Here is a 26,917-nt window from a genome sequence, read left to right on the forward strand (position 1 = left end):
ATGAGCACTGTTATTCAATTAGAGAGACTCTTCCGATTTATTCAAAGACAAAATCACGTGGCCGCTTCTACTTGTGCAGTGTTGACCCTTATAAAGCTTGAGCCTTGACTGCCTAACAATTGAGGCCGAACATGGCCGCGGCAAATCCCTTGAGGCCAATTGGAAAGAACCTCTATGTAGAGATTTAAGATAACCCTACGCAAACCACTGAATCACGCTGAAGGTCAATCTGTCTCATAATTATAGGATGCCAATTGCCAAACAATTGCGAAATCGAGTGTCAAACTACGGCTGAAATTTGTTGCACTCTTGCGACTGTAACAGAGCAGAGAGGGCATCTGGGACGAGCTGAAATTTCTAAAATTGGCTTCTCTCAACCTGAAGGCGTTAAGCCAACCTTCCAGCTAGCTGTACAAAATTTTTTGTGGTACTTCAATAATGTCTCTTTCGTTCTTGTTTGACAGAAGAGAATGAAACATAAATTAAACCATAAAGAGAAATTGAGACATGTAAAATAGTTGCGGTTACCGGGTAATGAGTTCAATTGGGTTTATCACGCATAGCATATGTGACTTGTAAGAAGAGAAACTGATTTGTGATTTAATCTCGTATGGCCTACCAAACGCAAGCCTGGGTGTCATCATATTAGTTCTACCTCCAAAGATTCCAAAGAACTCTGTTATCGATCCCAAGTAGATAGGCAACTTTAAGTTAAGGCCCTATTTTGACACGATCCTGGAATGCTGAAGTATGCTCACTCGCTTTTATTTCAAATCTTGGCGTTATGATATGTCGGGAAGTTTTTAGATTTTCTTTCGCAAGGAACGGATAACCATTCTTGTACACGAATCGGATATTTTTCAGAAGGTCCAGACGCACATTGGATTGAGCTCGTGCAAGAGATGAACTTTCCAAGGGATTTCATTAGCGTGGAGAACTGACGGCTTTGCCAAATCCGATGCATCTCGGCCGACAATTAATTACTATGTACTTTCTGGTAGAAAACCGTTCTTTTCAAACATTAACCATTCTTTCTGCCCAACACTAAAGTCTGGATTTGGAGCAACCATGATCGCACCCTATCTCGGACCCCTCCGAAACCATCTCGCCTATTATTAGCCTATCATGGCTGTGTATGACGTTAATAACAGATGCTTCTTTGCTACAAAATCATATACATTTATTGCTAGCCAGACGCATGCCCTGATAATTAACACGCCCTCTTGACCATCACGTTCAAGAGCAACAGCACCAAGGGACAGTTAAATTAGGAGCAAACAGCCTATAGCTTTGCTCTCTGCACCTCCAACTTGGCTATTGTCCCAAGATGTACCTCATCTGGACCATCCGCAATCCTTAAGGTTCGAGCAGAAGCCCACAGATGTGCCAGGACAGTATCGGACGACACTCCAGCACCACCATGAACTTGAATTGCCATGTCAAGAATTTGCAATGCGGTTCTTGGAGCGGCAACCTGTGCAGTGTAAGAATCAGCTTTCAAGCCATGAAAAGCATAAACTTAAACTTGCTCTTTACCTTGGCCATCGCCAGGAACCCCCTGGCTTTCTTGTTCCCATGAAGATCGAGCTGATTAGCTGCTTCAAGCACCAAAAGTCTCGTCATCTCCAGCTCAGTTCGGCACTGTCAATTTCAAAAGAGATAGCTTACATGCAATCCCATGTAACCTACATGACCTTTCCTTCCAACCATTTTCATTAGAAGTTAAAGGTTCGACGAGCTCATCTGAAGTTCCGCTACCCAGAACAAGCTTAGGCCAAAAAGATCACAATTTTGCACAGTTACACACCTTTGCAAGGTCAGTCAGAAAAGAACCTTGCTCAGCAATCAATTTTCCAAACACTTTCCTGCCGAGGGCTCTTTCCACCATAATCTGCATCCCACGTTCTGCAGCACCAATCAATCTCATGCAATGGTGCAATCGTCCAGGGCCCAGCCTACCCTGAAAAAATGGATGGGTGAGATTCGGTGAGTTTAATAATTCAAGACCAAGATCGTTTGAATACCGTACCTGGGCAATCTCAAAACCACGGCCTTCTCCAAGTAATATATTTGAAACCGGTACCCGCACATCTTTTAAGATAACTTCTGCATGTCCATGAGGTGCATCATCAAAACCAAAAACTGTTAACGGCCTCTTTATGCACACACCAGGGGTTTTTACATCCACTAAGATCATTGATTGCTGTTTATGTTGTGGAGCAGTTACATTTGTCTTGCCCTGCAAGATAAGATTTACTCAACAATCAACATGTAAATGTAAATAGAAGGTACTGCATTCCTTTTATATCTAAAAGGTTGGCTCACGCATGTGACACCTAAATGAAGTGAATATTTTCTTCTCTTTTTTTTTTTTTTTGTCTAGGTCATCTTTTTCAAGGGGAAGTTTGATTCCCTTTATCATTTCTGCTTTTTGTCTAACATATTTATTGTACATTCACATTTTTTTCCTCCACTTCTTCTTCCTTTAAAGGAAGCTTTTATTCCCTTTTTTTTTTTTAAAGCATATATGCTATTGATTCACATATACAGATACAAACCTAAGTGCTTGCCAATAACAGTACATAAACTAAGAGCTCAAACTATTTCTCAGAAGGCCATTAGCGCAGAGCTGCTCACCATGACAATAAAAATGCTGCATCTAGGATCCATTGCCCCACTTGTCCACCACTTCCTGCCATTGACAATGTAATAATCCCCTTGCCTGCACCAGATTTCGATCACATAAGCCTCATTTTAGATCTAAAGGATACACATTGCTGAACAGATGACGGAAAGCTTCTACCCCATTCTTTTGAAGCTTACTTTTGGCCTAGACGACAAGAAAAACCACGAACCTTTTTGAGTTTGAACCATAGTCACTTAAAGCGTTCTCGCGTTTTAAATGGCGAGAATTTTTTGGGTATAATACGGAAATTTTGGTAATTTTTAATTTGTTCAAAAATCCTAAAAATTAGGAAAAATAAAATAAGTGAGAAACTAATAACACAAACAACAAAAAATAAGTAAATAAACAACAATTAAAAATTAAAAAATGAAAACAAGTAGTTTGGCATTAAATAACGTGAAAAACACACTTTAAATGAAAAAACAGGAAACAAACGCAAAACAAACAAGTTTCTTGTTTCAAAAAGGCAGTATAAGTTTTAAATGGTTGGCTTATTTCTAGCATTTTATACTTGTTTTTTGTCACTATTGAAGTTGAACTACTAACTCCAGAAGGGTACCTTTACAATGCCCTAATCTATCTGGCCAACTGTAGACCCACCAGAAAGGTCCACTTTATACTAGCAGAAGAGATGCACACCGTAATTATTGCACTCTGGATTACTAGACCTCATTCAGCTTGGCAGCGTTAAGCTGATCCACCAAGCAAGGTGCTTGTGTATTTTGTGCGTAAATTTTTGTTATTTGAAATAGCTACCTGTGAAAGGCATGAACTTGAGACACTGCGATATTTATAACCAATTTTAGGAACTTAGATATACTTTGATTTTGCGTTTGTCCATGTGTAGGACTGTTCAACGAATCGAGCTCGCTCAATAAACTTGACTCGAACTAGACTCGTTTATTAACCGAGTCGAGTTCGAGTAAAGAAATGAACTCAACAATCTAAACGAGTCGAGCTTGAGTTAAGTGCGCTCGGCTCGGTTAAACTCGGTTAAGCTCGAGAAAGAAAATATATAAAATGCATCTCATAAAATTATCAAAAAAAGTAGACTGCTCAAATGGGTACACATGTGACTGGTATGTGGGAGGTTCCATGTTCAAGTCTATATGCTGTCTCTTCCTTTAAAAAAATAATTTTTTAAATAAAATGTTTGGCTCTGCTCAAGCCAATCTTCGGCTCGAGCTTAATCGAGCCGAATCAAGTTTTAAGAACTCGAGCTCAAGCTAATGAAATCAAACTCGAGTCAAGCTCGAGCTGAGGTCGAGTTTCTTTCAAGACACGTGAGCCGAGTTCGAGCTGGCTCAACTCGGTTCGAACTCGCTCATGACCAGCCCTATCCATGTGTATGTCCGCATGCATGTGTATTAAAAATAATTTCATAAAATTATATAAGGCCCCCGATATGCTTTTGGAATCACTATCACCAACCAAAGGATCACCACTGCTTCCAAGTGAACCTATTAGCAACAATGAGTTGTCTCAGGCCTCAGAGACATATGACCAAGCCTCAAAAAATTATTCTTGGGGAAGAAGAGAAGCCAAATTCTGAGGGAAAGGAAGCAACAACACTAGGTGGACACCAGTTTCTGTTTGGTCTTGGCCTTCCCAGCAAACAAATGATTGCCATTTGGAAACTAATTTTTTCATTCTATTGAAAGCATTGCAAGTCATAACAGCTATGACATTACATTTCATAATGAATTATGGGGTGAATGTGCATGCTAGTGCCCGCATGCTATGCCTTAGCTTCAATGCATACCTTGTAATTGAACATTCAATGTTAGTTGCATCTGAAGATGCAACTTCCGGTTCAGTCATAGCAAATGCAGAGCGGATTTTTCCATGTAGCAAAGGAACAAGCCACTGTTTTTGCTGTTCTAAACTTCCATATCGCAGCAGAACCTGTAATACAAAATCAGTATTAGGTTAACTTCAAATCACGGTGCAAAACACCAAGAAGTCAGAAGGAAGCTTTTGCAATATGCCAATCAGGAAATGCATCGTCATTTACATTTTTTTTCACTTTCAAAAAGTTCAATACTTCAATAGTTTTTTAGCCTCAAGAGACGCATAAAAATGGATAAAAGGCAAGACAAACTCTTATAGTTTATGAAGATAACCACAAAGACTTCCTGGTGATAACAAACAATAGTTATGACCATTTAAATAATTCATTTATTAAAAAGTCAAGAATCAGTATTTCCTGGTGAAATTTATCATACCATTTGTCAGTAGTTGGATCAAATAAAATCTAAGACCTAAATCATCACGTAATGCGCAATCACAAATTTCACTGATTTTTCAGCAACAGGAAGTCCCTGGATATTTTGAAGATCTTGTCTGGTATCAGAAAAATCTGGAAAAAGTTTCTAAAATATTACATGTAAATATATACAATTATATATATATATATATATATATATATATATATAACAAGATCATATGAAGTACATAATACATACTTAAGATGAGTATCGAGAAAAATGCAAAAAAGAAGAACCATATTGCTCATTCAAGTAAATGTATCAAAGCTTGATCTTCACTTGAGAGGTCCCGATTTCTCCTCTCTTTCAACCATCATCTGAATTTTCCTCAAAAGTGAGTAATGTGCATTGCCACATAAGATTCACCTTTCAAGGTTGTGAATATTATTTTACCCAAAAGCATAGATTGACATTTGAACATTCGCCATTCCAACTTATCATATTATCATCACTTAAAATGTTAATAATAACTACGTGGTGTTTCAAAATCTTGTGATATTAGCTAACAATTATGGTTTTTGAATTTATCAAAAAAAAGATTACACGGTTTCAAGATCCTGGCATACTAGTTACTGATCTCAACAAGCAAATGACAGAGCTAGTGAAAATTAAACCACTGTTAATGCTCAATCTGAAAGTTTATCACTTCCTATAATATTCATGTTTCATACGAGTTTATTCATTGACATGCCTGCCCATGCAATAGCCATGCAAAAAGGTCAAAGTTCTTACTTGAGTTCAGAATAGATTTAACATGGCATAGGCTGTAAATCCACATTGCCTACGTTTGGAATACAGTTGCAACGAGAACATGACTAGTCTGATCCAATCAGCCCTAGGTCAGGATGAGATTGAAAACATGGCTAGATTTGGGTCAAAATCAGGGTCTAATCCAGTTGGTTTTCTTCTGTACATAAAGATTAACACCACAGAAAAATTTTAACTAGATCTGGTACCACAAAGACCAACTTACCTCCATGTTTCCAGTATCAGGTGCATTGCAATTAAAAATTTGCGGAGCCCACATAGAGCGTCCCATAATTTCACAAAGATAACCATATTCAAGGTTTGAAAGTCCTGCACCCAACAGCAGGTCAGAAGAATCAGGAGATTTTACATCAGAGAGTAGCTCTCTTGCCTTCTCAGCACTATCTACCTGCATGTTTGCACAAATGAAGCAACTGTTATGTGGCTAATAAAGAAATAGTTTGTATAAGAAAAGCACTTTCCAGGTAAACAAAAACAACTAGTGGAGTGAAGAAGTCGAAATGCTTACAGGAATCCACAAGTTCCATAAGCCTATGCTTTTTGCAAGTTCTTTTAGTCTCTCTTCCTCTGGATGTATTGTCCAGCGGTCATTAGATTGAGCTTGCCTTTGGAATTCAGACTCCATGGGGTATATGTAAGTTTCCATAAACTTAACCAACCTGTCTCGTAATGCTTTAACCCTTTCACTTGGAACAAATCCCCTGGTTTCTCTCTTAAAATTATGTGATCTCATTTCCATTTCCTTAAACAGCGAATCAGCAGCTGGAGATCCATATCCTGAAATGTTAACGATTGACTGTTAGAGCACAAACATAACAAATTGCACACATTTGGGTGCCAAGGTAATGTCACAAATATCGTTCTTGTGTTTTTATCGGCAAGCTATGTCACATGGGTGCTTCTAAATGGCTGTTGCACCCATGTCGCACTAGTGTCAACGCTGGTGCTGGTGCTTATCCGACACAGGACATCTGGTTCGGTCAGCCAAACCAGGTGCAAACTGACTACTTTAAATGTGCATATAACTAAACTATCTCTAATACAAAAAGTTTATATGTGAATATGGATAAATAAGGCTACTAAACAGTTAAATAACTATGTAACAAAGGATTCATATACATAAATACACACACATATATATACATCCTCCCTGCACCCACTCAATTTTTTTAACACACCAGAACCCTGTACCCATGTGACATAGTCGACGAGGTTTTCACTGGACATTTTTCGGCAAAGTTGTTTTATCGAGAAAATCTCATAGATCTTTAAAAAAACAAAAAAAATCAAAATCTTAAGTAAAAAGAAAATAAATGAGAAACTAATAAGAAGACGAAAAATATAGAGTGAAAATGATAAAATTAATACAGTTAATATGACATCTAGGACATCATTTCTGGCTCCAATGGAATTCATAGGTATAGGAAGAAGCCCCATCAAATAGAGATTTTCTCTTTCAACCATATTTCAATTGTTAATACGATATGCCATCAAATCCCAGGGCTCAACCCTGGACAGGTGGTGGAAACCACCCAACTGGAGTGCGCATCGATAGTTAGCAAGTATGATGGTTCTCATGATGATCCTGCACACAATGTTATCACTGTCGTATCGTATCGTGTATCGGTCGGGCCGACCTATACGCCGTATTGTAGCGTATAGTAAATGTATCGTAACGTATCCTAAAATTAATTTTTTAATTTGTAAAAATATTAAAAAATTATAAAAAATAGAAAAAAATCAGAAAAATTCTAAAAAAAAACCAAAAAAACTAGTAAAAATCAGAAAAATTCAACAAAAATGTATTTAAAGGAACATTCATCATTCATGTATATGAAGCATGAACTATGAAGTATGCATATGAACAACACATTCCAAAATAAGAAATCAAACATTCAAAAATCAAAATAACATACTCAGCAGCCTAAGAGTATTCAATTACATCACAATTCATAAGTTCATAAGTCAAAACTCAAAACATATTGACATAGTTTTCAAAACTCAAAACAAAAAGCCTCATCAATCGTCATCTGCATCATCATCTTCATTCTTCATCATCATCTTCATTTTCTTCATTAAGTGCTTCTTCTATCCCCTCTGTTGCAAATGGAATGTCACCAACATTCCATTGCTCCCCCCCAGCATCTCCTTCTTCAATAATCTTTGTTGTTCCTTCAACGTTCAAAAAATCAAGATCGTCCTCATCAAGTATTGCAGATGGTTCTTCTTCAACCCAAGAATCTAATATATCAAAATGGTCAATGAAGATAGGATCATATTGAGTGTGATGCTTCCTCGTAGATGTTGTTTCTAGTTGCCTAGCAAGAGAAAAATTTAACAAATTGTTAGAAATTAAAATATATATTAGAATTTGCTATTTTGTATAACAAAATACAAATGTTTACCTTTGTCTCAACTTCATATTATAACGAACATAAACAAGGTCATTCAACCTTTTATGTTCTAGCCTATTCCTCTTCTTACTATGGATGTGTTGAAATACACTCCAATTTCTTTCACATCCAGTTGCACTACATGTTTGGCTGAGGATTCTAATTGCAAGCTTCCTTAATTCTGGGCAATCAGGCCCAAACCTTTCTCACCACAAATCTAATAACAGATGGAAAGTAAAAATGAGATAGAATAAATATATGAGAAGGTAGAATAGAAACTAAACAACAAAAAGTATAAAAGTCTCTTTTTCTAATACCTAGACGCATAGTTGTCCTGCATCAAACTGCTGTGTCTCTCGCCATGGTACCAGAAGTCATATCATATTTGTTGGTCGACATATGGATAACATCTTGTTCTTTACTATCACTTACTAATACGTCAATACAATCCAACATGCCATACTCGACCTCTTTGTCCTTCTTAAAAAGTGGGAAGATATCTAATAGTAGGATTTAGGTAGTAGGCTATTGCATGAAGTGAGCGATGAAGTTGTCCAGACCACCTTTCATCTATAATCTTCCATATAGGCATGTACAACTTATTTTTTCCTTTCATATTATCTCTAATGGCCTCCTTGGCTCTGTCCATAGACTCATATAAATATCCAATAGAAGGTTTATCTTCACTATCAACTAATCTGAGGACTTTCACTAGGGGGCCGTTTGATGGCCAGAAAAAAATTTCTGGAAAAAAATTTCTGGAAATATATTTCTGGAATTAAAGAATGGAAAATACTTTTCCCTTTTACCAAAACCAACTTATGTTTGTTATAAAGGAAATATTTTTCTGGAAAAAAAAATTCTTAGTTTGGTGAAAATGGTGAGGAAGAACGAGGAAGAAGGGAAGAAGGAGGGAGGAAGAAGAAGGGAGCGAGGGAGGAAGGGAAGGGAAGGGAAGGGAGGAGGAGGAGAAGGGAAGGAAAGGGAGGGAGGAGGAGGAAGGGAAGGAAGGAGGAGGAAGAAGGGAAGGAAAGAGAGGAGGAGGAGGAGGAGGAGGAAGAAACCGTCTGTTGAAACCTTCACCCAAACCGTCTTCCCCTCTTTTCCTTCCCTCCTCACCGTGCCCTCTTCCCTCTTCTCCTTCCCTCCTCGCCGTGCCCTCTTCTCCTTCCCTTCTTCCCTTCTCCTTCCTCGCCGTGCCCTCTTCCCCTCTTCTCCTTCCCTCCTCGCCGTGCCCTCTTCTCCTTCCCTCCTCGTCGTGCCCTCTTCCCCTCTTCTCCTTCCCTTCTTCTTCCTCCCCGTCCATTCTTCCTCCTCCCTCCTTCCCTTCTTCCTCCTCCCTCCTTCCCTTCTTCTTTCCTCCCTCTTCCTCCCTCCTTCCCTTCTTCCTCCTCCCTCCTCCCTTCTTCCTCCTCCCTCCTCCCTTCCTTCCCCTCCATTCTTCCTCCAACGGTCTAAAAAAAAATTCCGAAAAAATTTTTCCACCCCTCTGGCTGGAAAAATTTTTTCGGAAATATATTTCCGGAATCACCTCCAACGGTCCAAAATTTTTTTCCATGTTTGATGAATTGGAAAATTTTTTAAAAATTTGAAATAAATTCCCTCTGCTACAGTAGATTTTCTGCCCATCAAACGGGCCTTAGAGGTACACAAATCTTCAATAACTGCACACATGATTCCCAAAAGTCAGCATCGAAGATGGTATCCACAACTGTCGTAGCCTTTCTTTTATAGGTATGTGGATATGCAGCCCAATCATCTCATGAAAACATCTGTTTGAGAGAAGTTCTTTGCTTGACTATACCCTGCAGTCTGCACAGTCAAAACATTTGTAGCAAACCGTGTTTGTGTAGGTCGAATCAATTCAACCCCATATGTGAATTTCCTCATCAAATTCAAGACATAAGCATGATTATAAATAAACTTCGTGACTTCTTGGCATCTATGAACTGTCAACTTCATATCATCTCTTTCACCTAGATCCTGAAGCATAAGATTTACACAATGAGCAACACATGGATCCAATAAAATGTCCCATATCGTGTTGCTAGCATTTCACCTACAGCTTTATAATTTGCTACATTATCATTGATAAATTGCACAACATTTTCAGGCCCAACTTCTTGTATAACTTTATCAAAAAGCCCAAACAAAACATCAAGCAGTCTTAGGAGTATCAAACAAATCAACAGATTTTAAGAACATCGTACCAAGGGAGCAATATACAAGAAAGTTTACCAATGTTTTGTTCTTGATGTCTGTCCACCCATCTGCCATTACACTGCATCCTGTAGCTTTCTAGCTCAATTTTAGTTCATCATAATATGTCTTGACATATTTAACTACATTGTTGAGAATTTTACCTCGCAATTTATGAAAATAGAGCATTTTATACCCTCGGCCTACACTAGCAATCGCATCTCTGCTATTAAGGGTGGGCATCAAACCGGCCCGGTAAGGGCGGCCCGATCCGGGCCGTCGGGCAGGTGAGCCTGGCCCGGGCCCGGCCCAATAGCCCGGGTCTCGGCCCGGCCCGACCCATTTGAAATTAAAAATTAATTTTTTAATTATAAAATAATTTTTTAAAATATAAAATGTATTTAATAATACTAAATATATATTTTTAAAACAAAAAAAATAAAAAATAAATTTTTAATGTAAACGGGCCGGGAAATTCCCGGCCCAAGCCCGGGCCCAATCGGGCCGGGCCAGGCCGGCCCGGCCCATTGCCCAGGCCTATCAGCTATTTACTGAAAATGATAAGAGTTTGCTGCATTGAAGGGAATTGATGCATCATAGAACCACCTTCCTATGGTTTCATTTGCTGCTTCAACAATATCTTTTGATTGCATGGCTACACGAATCTCAGGCTGAGCACCAGCAGCAGTATAATTGGGAAAAAAATTCTTGATCGAACCAGACATATTACTCGACCTCATAGTAGGTACTCTACCACCACCAATACGACCATGACTCCTGCCACGTCCTCGTGAAACTGAACTTGCACTTGCACCTCTTCTTTTTCTGGTTGCAGTTGCAGAAGAACCACCTCCATGCATGATGTCTTTCCCTTTATCTGTTCCTAAACTGATACCAACATCTTCTTCTTCAAGGTCAACATCTTCACCTTCACTTTCTTCCTCTTCATGTGGGTCCCCATATCCTTCCTCTGCATCTTGCATTTCCTTTCCAATCTTATTTGCTTTCACTGCATTAAGAAGCTCCATACACTGGTGCTTTACATACGCTGGCAATGGGTTCTTTTGGGAACCAGTGCAAGCAGTCACATCGTTGTGTGTACCAGCTATATGGTTTTTAAAGCGAGAGATCCCTCCTGATATGATTTGCTTACAATAATTGCACTTAACTCTTAACCTATCTTTGGGATTCACCCTTGTACACCACTGCCATGCAGGATCCGACATTATATCTTCACAAAACAAGTAAAAACATACAAATAAATGTAGGAAATAAGAGAAATGAATGATTCAATGGAAAAAATGAGTTATTTCTTACCTTCTTGGTGTTAGAAACCAAAAAACCCTCTTCCTCCAAGCTTCCCACCGTCCCGAGGCTTCCCACAACGAGAAATAAAGCTTCTTCACCGGCAAATCTTGATGCAACTCTACCTCCCACGTCTCTTGCAATGTTTAGAAAGAAAAGAAGAGAGAGAGGAGTGTCGGTTTTAAAAAAAATACGCAAAGAAGGGGCCGTCGGGCCCCTTTTTAGTTTTGATCCCGTATCGCACGATACGGGCGATACGCACGCGTATTGCAAATTTATGGAGTAACGTATCATTCATCTTGATACAGACGATACGTATCGTACGATACGCGTCCGTATCGTACGATACAGATAACATTGCCTGCACATATTTCGTGTGCATAAAGCTAAAGCAACAGTAGTATTTATATCATCCGTGGGTGTAGCTAACTCTCCATGAGGTAACTGTATGATTCTCCAAGGTAAAGGAGCACCTGACCAGTTAGAAACAAAAATAAATAGGAACAGATTTCCAATAAAAGGAACCCAATGACCATATTCTTCTTCTTCAATTTGAGGTTGGCTCACGTCTTCAAGAAGGCAGTGGGGATTCGACTTCCTCTGGGGGTAGTAGGGTACGACGAAAGAAAAGTAGAAGAAAATGAAAACAAAAATGAAAAAAAATATAAATGAAAAGATCAGGATAAAATCACGTTGAAAAGGCAATAATTGAATTTTAGCGTTTTCTTTTTTCAAAATATCGCTTATTCCCCACCCCCCCTTTTTTTTTCCTTTTTCCAATAATGTCGCTGTGATATTTTTGAAAATATCACGATATTTGTAGCTATATCATAAACGTATTTAGGACGATAGCTAAAACTGAAGGTTTTAGGAAATTTAACCATATTAGATATTAATTAGACATTTACAAGTCATTATGGAATTTCTTCGAATAAAGAGAAATTTCAGATGAAATTTCTGCTAATTTCATCAAGATTTCATAGCCATTGTGTGCATCTCTCTCTGAGTATCTAGAAAGAAAATATGAAAACTTAAAGGCTCATGATTCATAACTTGGTAGTTCACAATATAATATTACAAATTTTAAATGAAAATATGTGCAACTGTAACTCGATAAATCACAGCATTACAGTATTACACGGCAAAGTTTTTAAATCAGCAGCAAACGCTTGCTGTTACCTATTGGTGGCTGTGTAGGAAGAACTGATGGTTGATTGATGTACAACCAAGCTGTATCTATCAGAATATTCCCCACCTTGCCTGCATGTTGGGCGCGCTTACCTCCCGAAGCATTGCCCTGTGGTTAAGGTTTTTGAATAATTTATTTCTTCCATGAACCACAAAAAAGTTGAAAAGGACATAGATTGATAGAAATAAATACCCTTGAAAAAACAGACCTATCAAGAAAGGAGGAGCAAGAAAAAAGAAAACCACACTAGTTCCAAAGCTCACCATGATCCAGCGATCGAAAACTCCTGCAAAAATAGATGCACCACGAAACAAGGACAATGCAACATAAAACTTCCAATTCTCAGCAGGCCATGGCTTTCCCTGATGTTTACCAAAGACAGCATATCAGCACATTCTCCTGAAGACATCATCATGGTTGAAAGCCTCAAAAATCAAAATGTATTCACAAAGACATCACATATCATCCTTACAGCTTCAATGCAATATTCTCTAAGGTATTCAGCTAATGATGGAATCCCTTCTGAAATGTGGCCATGTTGAAATCCCTTTATTGCATCCTCTAATTTAACGTCAATAATGTAGGGCTGCAAGGAATAACCAAATACCATGCGCTCTTGCATCAAGGAATAACCAAATACCATGCGCTCTTGCATCACGACACACACCATTATAGTCAACAAGGATCAACTAAATCTTCAGAACCACTAGGCACTAGCTGACACAAAAACTGTGAACTATATTACCTTTAGTAAACAATAAAAAAAAACAACAAATATTTGAATAATAGATTGACAAATGACTAATATGACTAAAACCGGAGGATCAGGGAGCAAATATTCAAAGCCAGTTCATCTTCTTCTGGTAATGAACAATAAGAACAGTAAAAGAGAACAGTGCCACTCAAATTCATTGTGCATCTCTGCAGGGGCACAGTTGAATATTTACAACACAATTTAACAGCATGTTTAAAGAGGTCATCAAAAGCTTAAAACAGAACCTTAGCAAACCATAGCAACTCCATAAACAGGTCTAGGGGAGGAGTTTAATTATGCGTATATGGTTGTGTATATATACCACATATGCACAATATTCCAGTGATACAATCTGCCTTCAAACTCAGGGCGTTTTAAAAAGTTCTCATCCTTATGGAGTTCTGACCTAAATAACGAACCCAAAAACAAGTCATACCACAATGATGTTATGTGTGCAGTACAGGGGAAAAAAATCCTTCAGGTTTTCTCCTCACTGTTTACTGACCTTGGAAATTGGTCCTTTCATCTTTTGCAAGAGTTTTAAATCTAATTTCTTGAAGTTCCAACATCCTATCTCAAGGCACCTTTTGGGAAAAAGGAAAAATCCCAAGCAAAAGTATAAACAAGAATGAATTTCTGACTACAGATTGAAACTTGAAAGCAAGTGCATTTGCAAGTTATGAGACCTCCGTATGAGAAAATCACCATTGCCACTTAGCTAACTTAGCCAAAAGAGAAAATATTGCTTTACATGATATTAATTACAGTAGAAGTGTGACATTAAGGGAAAAAAAACAACTTGAAGGACAAAGACGAAGGCAATTTATATTTTATAAGATATGTGTAGAAACACGAACAAGAAGAGGAAGAGAAACAACGATCACGATGTAACGTGGAAAAACCCTCAACAAGAGGAAAAAAACCACGAATGAGGAGGAGCCGGTGCCCACTAGCCGCCAGACTCTCTCTCTCCTTTGTCTTTCATTCACACAATAAGGATTAGGGTTACACAACTTAAATAATGCCCAACAAGGGCTACAAGTTGGATCGGATACGGATCCGGACCCGGTCCCGAGACCCATCTAACATACTTCAACACTCCCCCTCAAGTTGGGCATACATATCAAACATGCCCAACTTGGATACATTTCTCTCAAATGAGGTCGAAGATAAAGCCTTCGTCAGAACATCAGCCGTTTGGTCTTCAGATCTCATGTAAGGAAGTATAAGTTCTTTAGCATCAATTCTCTCTCGAATGAAATGTCGGTCAATCTCAACATGCTTTGTTCTGTCATGAAGCACAGGGTTGTTGGCCAAGTTAATTGCAGACTTGTTATCGCAATACATCTTCATTGGTTCTTCAACTTTTATACCAATATCAGTCAACAATACTTTCAGCCACAAAAGCTCAGAAACTCCCATAGCAACAGCTCTGTATTCTGCTTCAGCACTGGAACGCGAACAAACATCTTGCCTTTTACTTCTCCACACTATGAGATTCCCTCCCAAATAAATACAATAGCCAGAGGTGGACCTCCTAGTGTCAATACAGCCTGCCCAGTCTGCATCTGAATAACCTTCAATCCCAAGAGTGTCTTGCTTGACATATAAGAGACCTTTGTCAGGATTCCTCTTCAAGTAGCACAAGATCCTGTCAACAGCCTTCAAGTGGGCATCCGTGGGAACATGCATGAACTGGCTCATCACATTCACAGCAAAGGTAATATCAGGTCTAGTGAGAGTAAGGTAAATTAACTTCCCTACAAGACATTGATATCTTCTTTTTGCCTCTTCACAGAGTGGCTCCCCGTCTCTCAGACTTAGCTTATGGCCAGCATCTAGAGGAGTAGAAGCTGGTCTACACCCTAGTTTCCCAGTCTCCTTTAACAAATCTAGAGTGTACTTTCGTTGATTTAGCACAAGGCTAGTCCCAGACCTAGCAATTTCTATGCCAAGGAAGTATTTCAACTTACCAAGGTCCTTAAGATCAAACTCGATCGCCAACAGTTTCTTTAACTTCATTATTTCATCTTCATCATCACCTGTGACAATCATATCATCAACATATACCAACAGAATAGTAACCTTTTGCTTATTTCTCTTCACAAAAAGTGTATGATCTCCATTCCCTTGATGGTATCCACATTGTCTCATGACAAGTCTGAGTCGTTCAAACCATGCTCGAGGAGATTGCTTGAGCCCATATAAAGCCTTCCTTAGCTTGCAACATTTTCCAGGTTCCTCATATCCTGGAGGCATACACATATATACTTCCTCTTCAAGGTCTCCATTGAGAAATGCGTTCTTGACATCAAGTTGGTACATCTTCCACTCCTTCATCACAGCTAAAGAGATAATGACTCTGACCGTCTTCATCTTCGCAACAGGAGCAAAGGTCTCCAAATAATCAATCCCATATTTCTGACTAAACCCCTTGGCCACAAGACGAGCTTTGTATCTTTCAACACTCCCATCTGGTTTGTACTTGATGGTGTAGACCCACTTAGATCCAACCAAGTGAGCCGCCTCAGGAATCTTTACAACTTCCCATGTCATGTTTCTTCGCAAGGCTTCCATCTCTTCTTGCATAGCATAGGTCCACTTAGGATCACTCTGAGCCTCAGCAACATTCCTGGGAATCATAGTCAAAGAAAGAGAAGATACAAAGCATTTGTAGTCCTTGCTCAGTCTAGAATATGAAACAAAGTTACCAATAGGATGTTGAGTACATGACCTGACACCCTTTCGCAGGGCGATGGGAAGCTCTTCACTAGCAGCAACAGTCTGAATCTCTTCTTCAACAGGTTGCTTCTGCGCACGACTTGGGTCATCCAGGGAAGGACTAATTGGATTGGGAGTAGAATTCTCACCACCTGTCACCTCATCTGTACAAACTCTTCGCCTAGAGTAAACTTGCCCAAATAAACGATTGCACTTCTCTTCTGCCTCAGTGGAACACTCTCCATTTTTCTCCTGTTCATGCACCTCACTAGATGGACCATTTTTCTCTTGTTCATGCACCTCACTAGATGGACCAACGGAGTCACGCCTGTAGTCCAAAAAATCTGTAAACTGAATTTCCTGACTCGGAGAATACTCTTCCCGTGACATAGAGTACTCCCCCTGAAGAGGATTCTCACCAAAATAGGAAACATGTTCAAGGAAAGTGACATCTTTGGTAACATAGGCCCGACCAGTGGAAGGGTCTCGACACTTGTACCCTTTTTGAGTGGGAGAATACCCTAAAAAAATGCCCTTAATAGATCTTGGATCAAGCTTTTTAATGTGAGGACTATGGTTGTGAATAAAGCAAACACAACCAAAAACTCTGAGTGGAAGAGAGAAAGGTTCACGAGTCCCCGGTAACAGAGAGTGAGGCGTCTTCCCATTCAACACGCGACTAGGCAACCGGTTTATAAGATACGCACTGGTCAACACAGCGTCCCCCCAATACTTTTTTGGAACATGACGTTGAAAAAGAAGAGCCCGAGTCATATTCAATAACTGACGATTTTTTCGTTCAGCAACTCCATTTTGAGGAGGGGTATAACTACAGGAAGTCTCATGAACAATTCCCTTTTTTCGAAAGAAGCTATCAACAGACTGGCACATATACTCTCGAGCATTGTCAGATCGAAATGTCTTAACAGATGCTCCATATTGAGTTTTCACATAGGCAATGAAAGTCTCTATGACAGTAGGAACTTCACTACGGTCTTTTAGCAAGTAGACAATAGTGTTACGAGAATAATCATCTATAAAGGTGATAAAATATTGAAAACCATGACAAGAAGGAATCCCTGCAGGCCCCCACACATCAGAATGAATCATGGCAAATACCTCATTAGACCGATGGCTAGACAATGGGTACGAAGCCCTAACATGTTTGGCCAGGTGACAGACATCACAAGACACCATAGTCATATCTAACCTGGAACATATATCAGGAAACAACTGTCTAAGAAGGCCAAAAGGCAAGTGTCCAAGGCGCTCATGCCACCGTAGAAGCAACTGAAGGGAGTCCTCTCTATTCTTCGTGGCTTGGCTGACTGCCGTCATGAGAGCCTGAGCAGCACGCATAGGTAAACGATAGAGCCCGTCAGAAGCTAGGCCAATCCCAATCCTCTTCCCTGTCACCAAGTCCTGCATAACACAGCGATCAGCGGAAAATATAAGTTCGCAATTTAACTCCTTCGTGATCTTGCTAACCGACAAGAGATTCAAGGGAATATGAGGAACATGTAGAGCATTGTGGACTAAGAACTTGTTCAAAAGTGGGAGACTCCCTTTTCCAGCCACAGAGATAGATGAACCATCGGCAAGGGAAACACGATCCTTTCCTGATGAAAGCTTATACCCATGAAAGACCTTAGGATCGCCGGTCATGTGGTGAGTAGCGCCACTATCAATGATCCACTCTCCCATACGGCAATCCGTCATAACGTCTATAGATGAAGAAGCTGCCATAATCACAGATAGTCCAACAGGAGGCAACAAGAGAGGCACCGATGACAACAGAGAGCACCAACGGGCAGTAATATCCGGATTCCCAATCAGCCCCAAGAGTGAACAGAATGTCGATTGGGGGAAACGATCGTCGGAGCGCCGGCAGACGTTGAGGCAATCCTCAAGTTACGCTCCTCTCCTCCTTTACGTCCTCTACCAAGTCACGGACCAGCCACCTCTTCTTGCACGGTGGGCGCCAAACAAAAAACAAGAAGATGGAATCAAAGATCAACAAAGCAATATATTGCAGGTAAGAGGCGGATGCACTTCACCGGATTTGCAAAAGACCCCTAGGAAGTGACATGAATAGGGGGAGGCAAGCTTAGGAAGCGCCTAAGCACGCATATCTTCTATCTTCTTCGGGAAGCAAGACTACGGCGCAAAAGGCAGTGGCGCAAGGGACAACGGTGACGGCGACGGTCAACAACACAAGAGCGACGGCGCAAGAGCGACGCTGCAAGAGTGGCTGCGATGGCGATGGCGCAAAGAGTGACACCGGCGGCGGCGGAAACAGCGACAGTGGTATTGGGTACACCGGCGGCGGTGGCTGCTGCAGCAACGGTGGTGGCAGCGGCGGTGGCTGCTGCAGCAACGGCGGCGGCGGCAGCGGCGGTGGCGGCGGCGGCAGCGGCAGCGGCGGTGGCGGCGGCGGCAGCGGCGGCGGCAGCGGCGGCAGCGGCGGCGGCGGCGGCAGTGGCAGCGGCGGCGGCGGCGGCGGCAGTGGCAGCGGCGGCGGCGGCGGCGGCGGTAGTGGCAGCGGCAGCGGCGGCGGTGACTGCAGTGGTGGCGATGGTAGCGGTGAGAGATATTAGGGTTGGAACTTCACAAACCCTAAAAATTTCCCAAACTCGTCGGCTCTGATACCATGTAGAAACACGAACAAGAAGAGGAAGAGAAACAACGATCACGATGTAACGTGGAAAAACCCTCAACAAGAGGAAAAAAACCACGAATGAGGAGGAGCCGGTGCCCACTAGCCGCCAGACTCTCTCTCTCCTTTGTCTTTCATTCACACAATAAGGATTAGGGTTACACAACTTAAATAATGCCCAACAAGGGCTACAAGTTGGATCGGATACGGATCCGGACCCGGTCCCGAGACCCATCTAACATACTTCAACAATATGAAATCAAGGATATGAGATCAAGGCTATGAATAGATTTCCAGGATGATAGCATGTAACATGGGTATGTAAAGTACCAGGCAGATTGTTGCAACATCACACATCTGGTTACCAAGGGTTGACAGTTCCCAATCCAGAATGCCAATTACTTGATCCTGCATAGCACAAAGATTGGTATCCAAATTAACACAAATTAGAGGGGTAAAAAAGAGATACATTCTGTTGCACATAATCTGCTGCAGGTAAAATCACTATATGCAAGCCCACATGTACATATGCAGTACAAGCTATAAAGTATAACTATGTTGTCAAGGCATTGACCCTTTTGAAAAGTACTGGGAATTCACGCTGGAGATTAAAAATTTTAGCCTCTGAAAAATGTGAATAAGTCTTTACAAGTTTATCCCACAAAGAAACAAAATGAACATAATAATTTGTTAGATAAGAACTAAATAGTTTATTTAGCAAGCAGCTATATAGTTTATTTAGCAAGATGTTTTGTAGTGCATCATTTGATGATGTAAAAAAAGACAGAGAGCAAAAAAAGAAAAAGTTAAACAGCTCAATGCATCAAAAATCATTGTTGTGGCATTCTGCATTTAAGTCTTTAAGACAGAATCTACCAACGTTTTTACAATAAAGCAAATTAATTCCTCATGGTCATAAATGAAAATCTTTAGTTGAAAAGAGTGTAAGGCCATAAACTAACAATACGTTACAAACTTTTCAATCTTCCAAAGAAAAGAACACCTTCAACACTCTCTACAAGAGGCTCTTTTATATAACACATTGAGAGGCCGCACTTCCTTAATAGTAAAGCATAACAAATTATGTGGAGTCTGGACGCGCTTTCATGTAACACATTGGGGGCCATCATTTATTATAAGCAAAGGAAAACAGACAAAAATTAATATTCTGCAGTCACAAGAATGTAATATGGAATTCTTGTAAGTTGTAACCATATCAGGGGGATTGATCTTCCCAAAGCCATGTTTTAGATGTTTAATTCCTCAACCACCAAAAGAAATAAACAATTATAAGTTTTACCTCAACAGGATGGAAAACTAGATTATCAATCCGAAAATCACCATGAACAAGACCAGAGGCAGAAGCCTTAGAATCTTCATCAGGAATATGCTGCCTTAGCCAGTTAATCAGATCTATCATCTTAGGGTTCCGCTCAGGCTTACCATCTCCAGTTGAAGCAAGATACTGCTTTCCCCATCTTTCAACCTACAAGCAGAAAGTAATGGCCAACACGTTATTTGTCTATTCCAGATATGGGCAATTGCAACTATTGTACTGTTCTATTCCAAACCAGATTGTGCATTGTTTCAACCTTGGTTTCCTTGACTGTTTTCAATAAAGGGCCAGGACCAACATAAATGGTTCTGGTGCTTACATTAAGAAGGATGACTTTTAAGATATGCAGGTATTTGACAATATTCCAACAAATATATGCTCATGGAAATACATTTCCAGACACTGTTTTTTAGCAACAGCTAACATGTCAACACAACCAACTAGCTCAATTGGAGAAGACCCATGCTAGTTTTAAATGCAATGAAATAAATTTGGAATTAACTTATCAATGGCATATCTTATTTGTTCAGTAAATAATTCTAAATCTTACAGAACATTAAAATTCCCTTTCCTGTTTACAGATCTAAGATGACTTAATTTAGTGCACAGTAATGGTTGTTCTCCAACACAGACTGGGCAAAAGATTTAGCTGGAATCCATGAAACACATATGACATGAAGTCAAGCTCAACAAGCTGATCAGCTGTTGAAATCTTAATGATTAATTAAAGTTGCAGACTAACATGCCGCATGCAATAATTAATTTTGCATCCATAGGTATCCAACCCAATAGACATATGACATGAGGTCAAACTTTACAAGCTGATCGGCTGTTGGAATCTTAATAATTAAAAAGGTTAACAGACTCACTTGCCGCATGCAATAATTAGTTTTGCGTCCATAGGTATCCAACCCAATCGCAGTAACATCAACTCCATGTAAAGAAGCTAATGCTTTTGCAGTTGCACTATATATTGATCTCCTCCTGCCTGGACTGATTCCCTGTTTAGAATAAGGAGAAAAGAATTAAGTGAAACCGCTGACACAAAGAAGAAATGCCAGAGTGATACACATAAGAGTATCATACTGCACCGGGAGCTTGGGATCCATAAACATGCGTCCTTCCAGATATTCCATAATGTAGAAAGCAGTTCCGATAATGTTCACATCAGTACACAAGCAGAAAACTTTGGGAACTGGAACACGAGTGCTACCTAGAGACTTCAGAACCTGGAAATGAAGATACACAATTTTCATGTTATAAAGATGCATTTCTTGAGGAACACATCCATGACCTACAAGACAGGGATAGTAGAAGAATAAAGCTCTCACTGTCTCACATAAGTGAGACATGGGTACTGACAAGTGCAAACATGCTTAGCACAACATGACAATTTTAGAAATATGCTAATTGCTAAGAGGACATGGTTGCATGCCATATACAAATGTAAACTACACATGCATGCAGAAATCTAAAGAAAGCATGACTATCACTTTACGTGCAAGTCCTAACCTAGCAATAAATCCAAGCTGAGAACTGAAATGCAGTAATGAGTAAGGAAATGCAGTGTAGAAGAAATGATAATATCTAAGAAAAATTTAAGAACATAGGAAATGGATCAAATACGATGGCATGATGCTCTGATGTCTATCCAATATTTTCACTCAACCACAAAGGGTACTGGCCTGTCTGGTGCTCCCATGACATGCCCTGTTGTGTTACCGATGCAAAGCAGACAGTGCCAATGATGTAGCAAAACTGACTTGAAAAGAAGTTTTAGTGGAACAAGGAGCACCAAGTTGACATGAACAAATTATATCTAGGAGAAAAACCAGCTAGGAATATGATTACAACAACAATGCAATAACAGCAATAATATTATAAAGCAATGCATTGAAAGCATAGAAGAACCTTCACGCCCATAGTTTTCAAATTGAATTATAATGAACAAGAAAGAATTGTCATATCTTGATTTCTGGAGAGATCCAACAGTTTGCCCTATTACATGTGTACACACACACATGTGTGTGTGTGTGTGTGTATATATATGTATATATATATATATAAGTGTTGAGGAAAGATTATCATCATGTCAACAAGTAGACTCGGTGGCTCATATGGTTCAGGTGATAGATTTTTATAGGTGTAATTTTACTACAAAATGATGAAAAAATTCAACGTATTACACACCTATGAACGAACAAGCAACTATCAAGCAAATAGCAAATACAATATAACTATGGTTTATGAACACAACTACAAGATAATAACTAATAAACAACAATCTCAGATTAATTTACTTCTAACAAACAACTATAGTATATTATGACATTGGGTAATAGTTAGAAATGGTGCTGAATGAAACAACCTAGAATCGAGCAATTGCAAGCTGAATATGGGTTATAGTCATAAACCAACCCATAACTGGTTGCATTTAGGTCAGTACTTGACTCATGGCCCAGTCCCTTGGCAAACCGAGTCAACTCAGGTGATTCTATAGTTGGCTTGCCATGTTTGCCAACTATGGTTTCTACCTCAACTCTCAAACACTAACTTAACATAATTAGTATCAACGAACTAGATTTTCTTTAAACAGTTTTCATTTAAAAATTTTTAAGAATGTTTCATTTAATGTCATTTGACAGTTTTGAGTAACCTTTTCTTTTTGGCAAGAAAGCTTATGATACTCATAGAATGGCACAAATTCTCTCTAGGCATGGATCATTAACTTCAACATCAAAAGAATAAGTCTTATTGCAATATCAACCAGGTTTGATCTAGTTGAGCCCAAGCTAGTTTGGTCTGGGGTCATTAACTTGTTCCAGCCTAAGGCCGTTCACCAAATGCCCTTATCAACGTCTTAGGAATCCATCCTCCAAAAGTTGATAGAATGAATTACAGAAAAGACACTGGTCTTTCCTATCAGCAAGTGAAGTTTCATTTTCCTTTCGAATTTGACCTTTACCTCCGATCATTACTTATATCAATTTGTGGTCGGTCTTTATAGCACCTGGCCCCCTGGGATATGCTGGGTCAAGGCCAAGCTAGGTGGCCTGAACAGACCTGTGTGAACCAATTCAAAGTCCAACAGGCATAATCCAAGCTACATGGATGTTGGATGGGTTGTAAATTTTCTGAGAATGCAAATAAACTCCTTAAGTACAGCACAACATGTAAGTACAGGACAAAGAACACCTTCCTATTCACAATTTATCTTCATTCATACTTTTTCAAGCAAAAGAATTTAGAGATTATCACAACCACAACCTTCACTCATGTAGAAGAAACCCAACAAATTGGATTGAACAACAATTATTGGTTTATACTGTGACTAAGTAACTTGTATATATATGGGGCCATGATGCAGGAGCCAGAATGGAGAACCCATGTGACACAATTTTCTGGTATTACAATAACAAGGGACAATAAAAACAAACTATTTTAAAAAGACGTTACAAGAATAGAAAATTCCCGAAATCAACATATTACTAATAATAAAAAAATCTTCATTTAGAAGTGAACAGAATACGAATTTATCCTACCTGAAATTCCCTCTCCACTGCATGAGCAGATTCTAGTAATTTTCCTGAAGGCTTTTTCCTTAAGACATAGCATTTGGTAGAGATATGAGAAGAAACTTCCAGGAGATACGTGGGATTGGATTGACCATGACCAAACTGCAAGAAATAACAACCCAACATTAATTACAACAAAAGAAAAGGACATCAAGCAAAAACTGAAAACTATGAATTGGACATTGGATTTTGATTTGTCTAATGAGAGAGAAAGAGACCGGTTCATTGGAGTCAATTATGAATTCATCATTTTCTTGGTATTGGAAATCCAATTAAAGATCATTGGTTTAGCACTTTAGCTTAATTGTTCAGGGATTCAAGCAGCATTTCACTCATTCCATTCATGATTCATTGCCACAAATGTTCAGACTGTTTTAGCAAACTTTTTGTTTATTTGTTTTTATTATAAAAAATGATAAAAAAAATTATTCATAGCTAGATTTGGGAGACAAACTGGATACGTGTTAGATCTACATATGTGGCCACGGCTAACACAAAAATAGGAGAATGAAAGAGCAATTACAGATTCATCATATTGGAGTCTTTCTCTGCACATATCTGATATAATGATAGCTAAACTGACAAAATGATTTAGAAGTATATGGGAGAAGCCGACAGCCTTAATCATGACCCAAGAACTTACGATTGCAGTCCTTTGCACATAGTTCACCTGTAAGTGTTAGAAACTACAATAGTAATTCCCAAATTCACCGATACAAAGACAACATACATCTACAGATACCGAAGGTTGAAGGATGTATCTTTGTTGAACCAATTCCAATAACCAACCTCAAATATGACCGCCAAGCCATGTGCAATCAGAGAGCTTTCAAAATATATGCACTACTATGTAACAGGGAAAAAAGTCCAGCAGTTGGCCATCCAACAAACGCTCTTTCTTATAACTCTTGTTTGACGAGCATCGATCATATTGTTTGACCTTGGAAGCGTTTAGTGTCCGTATAAGCATGCAGTTAAAGGTGGCAGAGGAATATGGCCAATTGGTTTTCACTTAAGATAGTATTATTCCACTAGCTTTGTATCTCTTTGCAGCTATAGCCTTTAAAAAGGGTCAACAACCATTCAAGGAATCCTGGCAGCTCTGGTTGGAAACTTGGAATGCAGCTGAGGTTGTTCGATACCAATGACTTTAGTATACGGATCATTGGAATAGCCTTGGAAAAGAATACAGTCACATACCAACCATCGGATCCAAAGCACCAGTCAGGGAAGCCCTCTGCAAACCACCCCGCCAAATGCGTTGTTCTCTGGAAAAATAAAGAAAGAAAAGGAATAGCACGCACGACGAGAAGAAGGAACCCTCGGATAAAGATCAACTCATATCCCTAAAAAAACCGTCCTCGTCCCAACAACGAAACAAAACCACGCGGCCCCAAGCAAGGACCCTTAGTGAATCCATTATAAGAAATGAAGCTGCACTCCTATAGGATACCGGGAACTTGACGGCAAAGAATCGGATTAAATGTCAAATTTTCCTTCTGTCATCCTCAATCGCAAAGCAAACACGAAAAACCCCAGAACATCGACCGACACAATAGAACAGAAATCAAACAGAAGATGAAGGGGAAGAAGAAGAAACTCGCCTGCGACACCGTTAAGTTGGCGGGGGCAGGAGGGAAACCAGGGACGTGAAGTCGAGTGTATCGGAGAAGCGCGTCCTCGTCGAACTTATGAGCGGCCTGAACACTGCATAACAGATCTGACGTCCTAGTCGCCATTCCTCTGAGAGCATCGGCCCGTCACGTCAGTTCGGAAGGCAAAACCACAAGTCGAATTGCACAAGCAAAAGAGTCTCGGGATAAAGGGATGAATCGAAGCAAGAACAATATAGAATGAAGAAGAAGGAGAAATAGAAGACACTCCACCTGTCAATTGACCAAGAAATGAAGCACGCTCTCCAAGCTCGGAATTATCCTTCCGTGGGAGACAAAGAGGATGAGGCCAGAGAGAGGGAGAGAGAGATCGAAGAGAGGATGACGAGGGAGAGCCAGCAAAAGAGGATGAGGACTGACGTGCCTGCCTTCCGTAGTACCGTGACAACGGTCTCGTTCCCGGGAAAGTAGAGACGGAGGAGCAACGAATAACGCTTAACGGCCCCAGCCGATTGACTCTCTCACGGTCCATTTGGATCTCCAATTATACTTTGGGTCAGATACAGATCCACTAAACTTGGACTCAATTCAGGTCGGCAAACCTAAGTTAATATTCAACCACCAATTGATCCGCCTCAGTTTACCTGGGTCTAATAAGATCTGGATCCATTGATGGAATTTCACGTTTGGGTTCGAATCTTCCATGATCTGGGCCGATTGCAGTCTGGTTGTAGCATCTTTGTCTGGGTTTCAGGATCCGTGAATTTTTCTGGGTTTCAGGATCTGTGAATTTTTCTGGGTTTCAGGATCTTAATTGTGAACTTTGAGAGGATCCAGGGAAGGTTTTTTGTACAAGATCTGAGGCTACTTTTGATAACCATGGAGTTAGGCTGGATGGGTCCAACCCTACAATAAATCCAGGGTTTAGCAAACCTTGGATTTTAAAACCATGGATGTGAAATTTTTTTGGTTCCGTATTGGGGGCGGACTGGAAAGGGGGGATCCGGCGGGAAGAAGCAATGCTGGCCGGATTGCATGTAATGTTTGAAAAACCAATGGTGGAAAAAATGCAATAATTTAAAAAACCCTTCCGATATACCTCGCCATTTAATAAGAGTGACAATGGGCCCAGTCCTTGATGGGTAGTTGGATATTTGACCCGTGATGGCTGAGCGCTTTTGACTCTTGAGTCGGTCCAATTAAAAAATTCACCTGCCTGAGCTGACCCGAATCAAGTATTGGGGTTCGACTAGACTAAACACACACATATATATACATATATATATATATGTGTTCATTGGCATATGACACCATGAATCGGCTTATTTAAGAACTGTTTGCGCATCTCTGATAGCTCCCTTAGATACTTTTCATGTGTCGCCATGACACCTTTAGAAACTCTTCATATGTCATAGTTGACACTCTTAAAAACTCTAGCTTGTCGCTAAAGGATAT

The 26,917-nt window shown here is 39.9% G+C and overlaps 1 protein-coding gene across 1 annotated transcript; it reads right to left on the reverse strand.

Moving 5' to 3' along the window:
- Window positions 1-894: 894 nt before the first annotated feature.
- On the reverse strand, window positions 895-25,949 carry LOC116262924 (probable acyl-CoA dehydrogenase IBR3). Its single transcript, XM_031642461.2, has 18 exons — window positions 25,736-25,949; window positions 25,454-25,592; window positions 23,817-23,951; window positions 21,366-21,503; window positions 21,144-21,275; window positions 20,239-20,424; window positions 19,269-19,346; window positions 13,280-13,393; window positions 13,071-13,169; window positions 12,798-12,915; window positions 6,230-6,498; window positions 5,927-6,109; window positions 4,449-4,591; window positions 2,638-2,722; window positions 2,030-2,239; window positions 1,808-1,960; window positions 1,537-1,641; window positions 895-1,474 (listed from the first exon to the last, which is right to left on the reverse strand). Exons 2-18 carry the CDS (start codon window positions 25,586-25,588, stop codon window positions 1,283-1,285), a joined length of 2,475 nt encoding a protein of 824 aa, XP_031498321.1. The 5' UTR covers window positions 25,589-25,592; window positions 25,736-25,949; the 3' UTR covers window positions 895-1,282.
- Window positions 25,950-26,917: the final 968 nt, after the last annotated feature.

Source organism: Nymphaea colorata, chromosome 10 (assembly GCF_008831285.2).
Source record: "Nymphaea colorata isolate Beijing-Zhang1983 chromosome 10, ASM883128v2, whole genome shotgun sequence".
In the NCBI taxonomy this organism is placed as follows: Eukaryota; Viridiplantae; Streptophyta; class Magnoliopsida; order Nymphaeales; family Nymphaeaceae; genus Nymphaea; species Nymphaea colorata.

Coding starts and splice junctions, on each gene's coding strand:
- LOC116262924 (XM_031642461.2), bottom strand. CDS start 25,588: ATGGCGACTAGGACGTCAGATCTGTTATGCAGTGTTCAGGCCGCTCAT. Junction 6,110..6,229: donor TATGGAACTTGTGGATTCCT/GTAAGCATTTCG, acceptor GCAAACATGCAG/GTAGATAGTGCTGAGAAGGC. Junction 1,961..2,029: donor GTGGTTTTGAGATTGCCCAG/GTACGGTATTCA, acceptor CCATTTTTTCAG/GGTAGGCTGGGCCCTGGACG.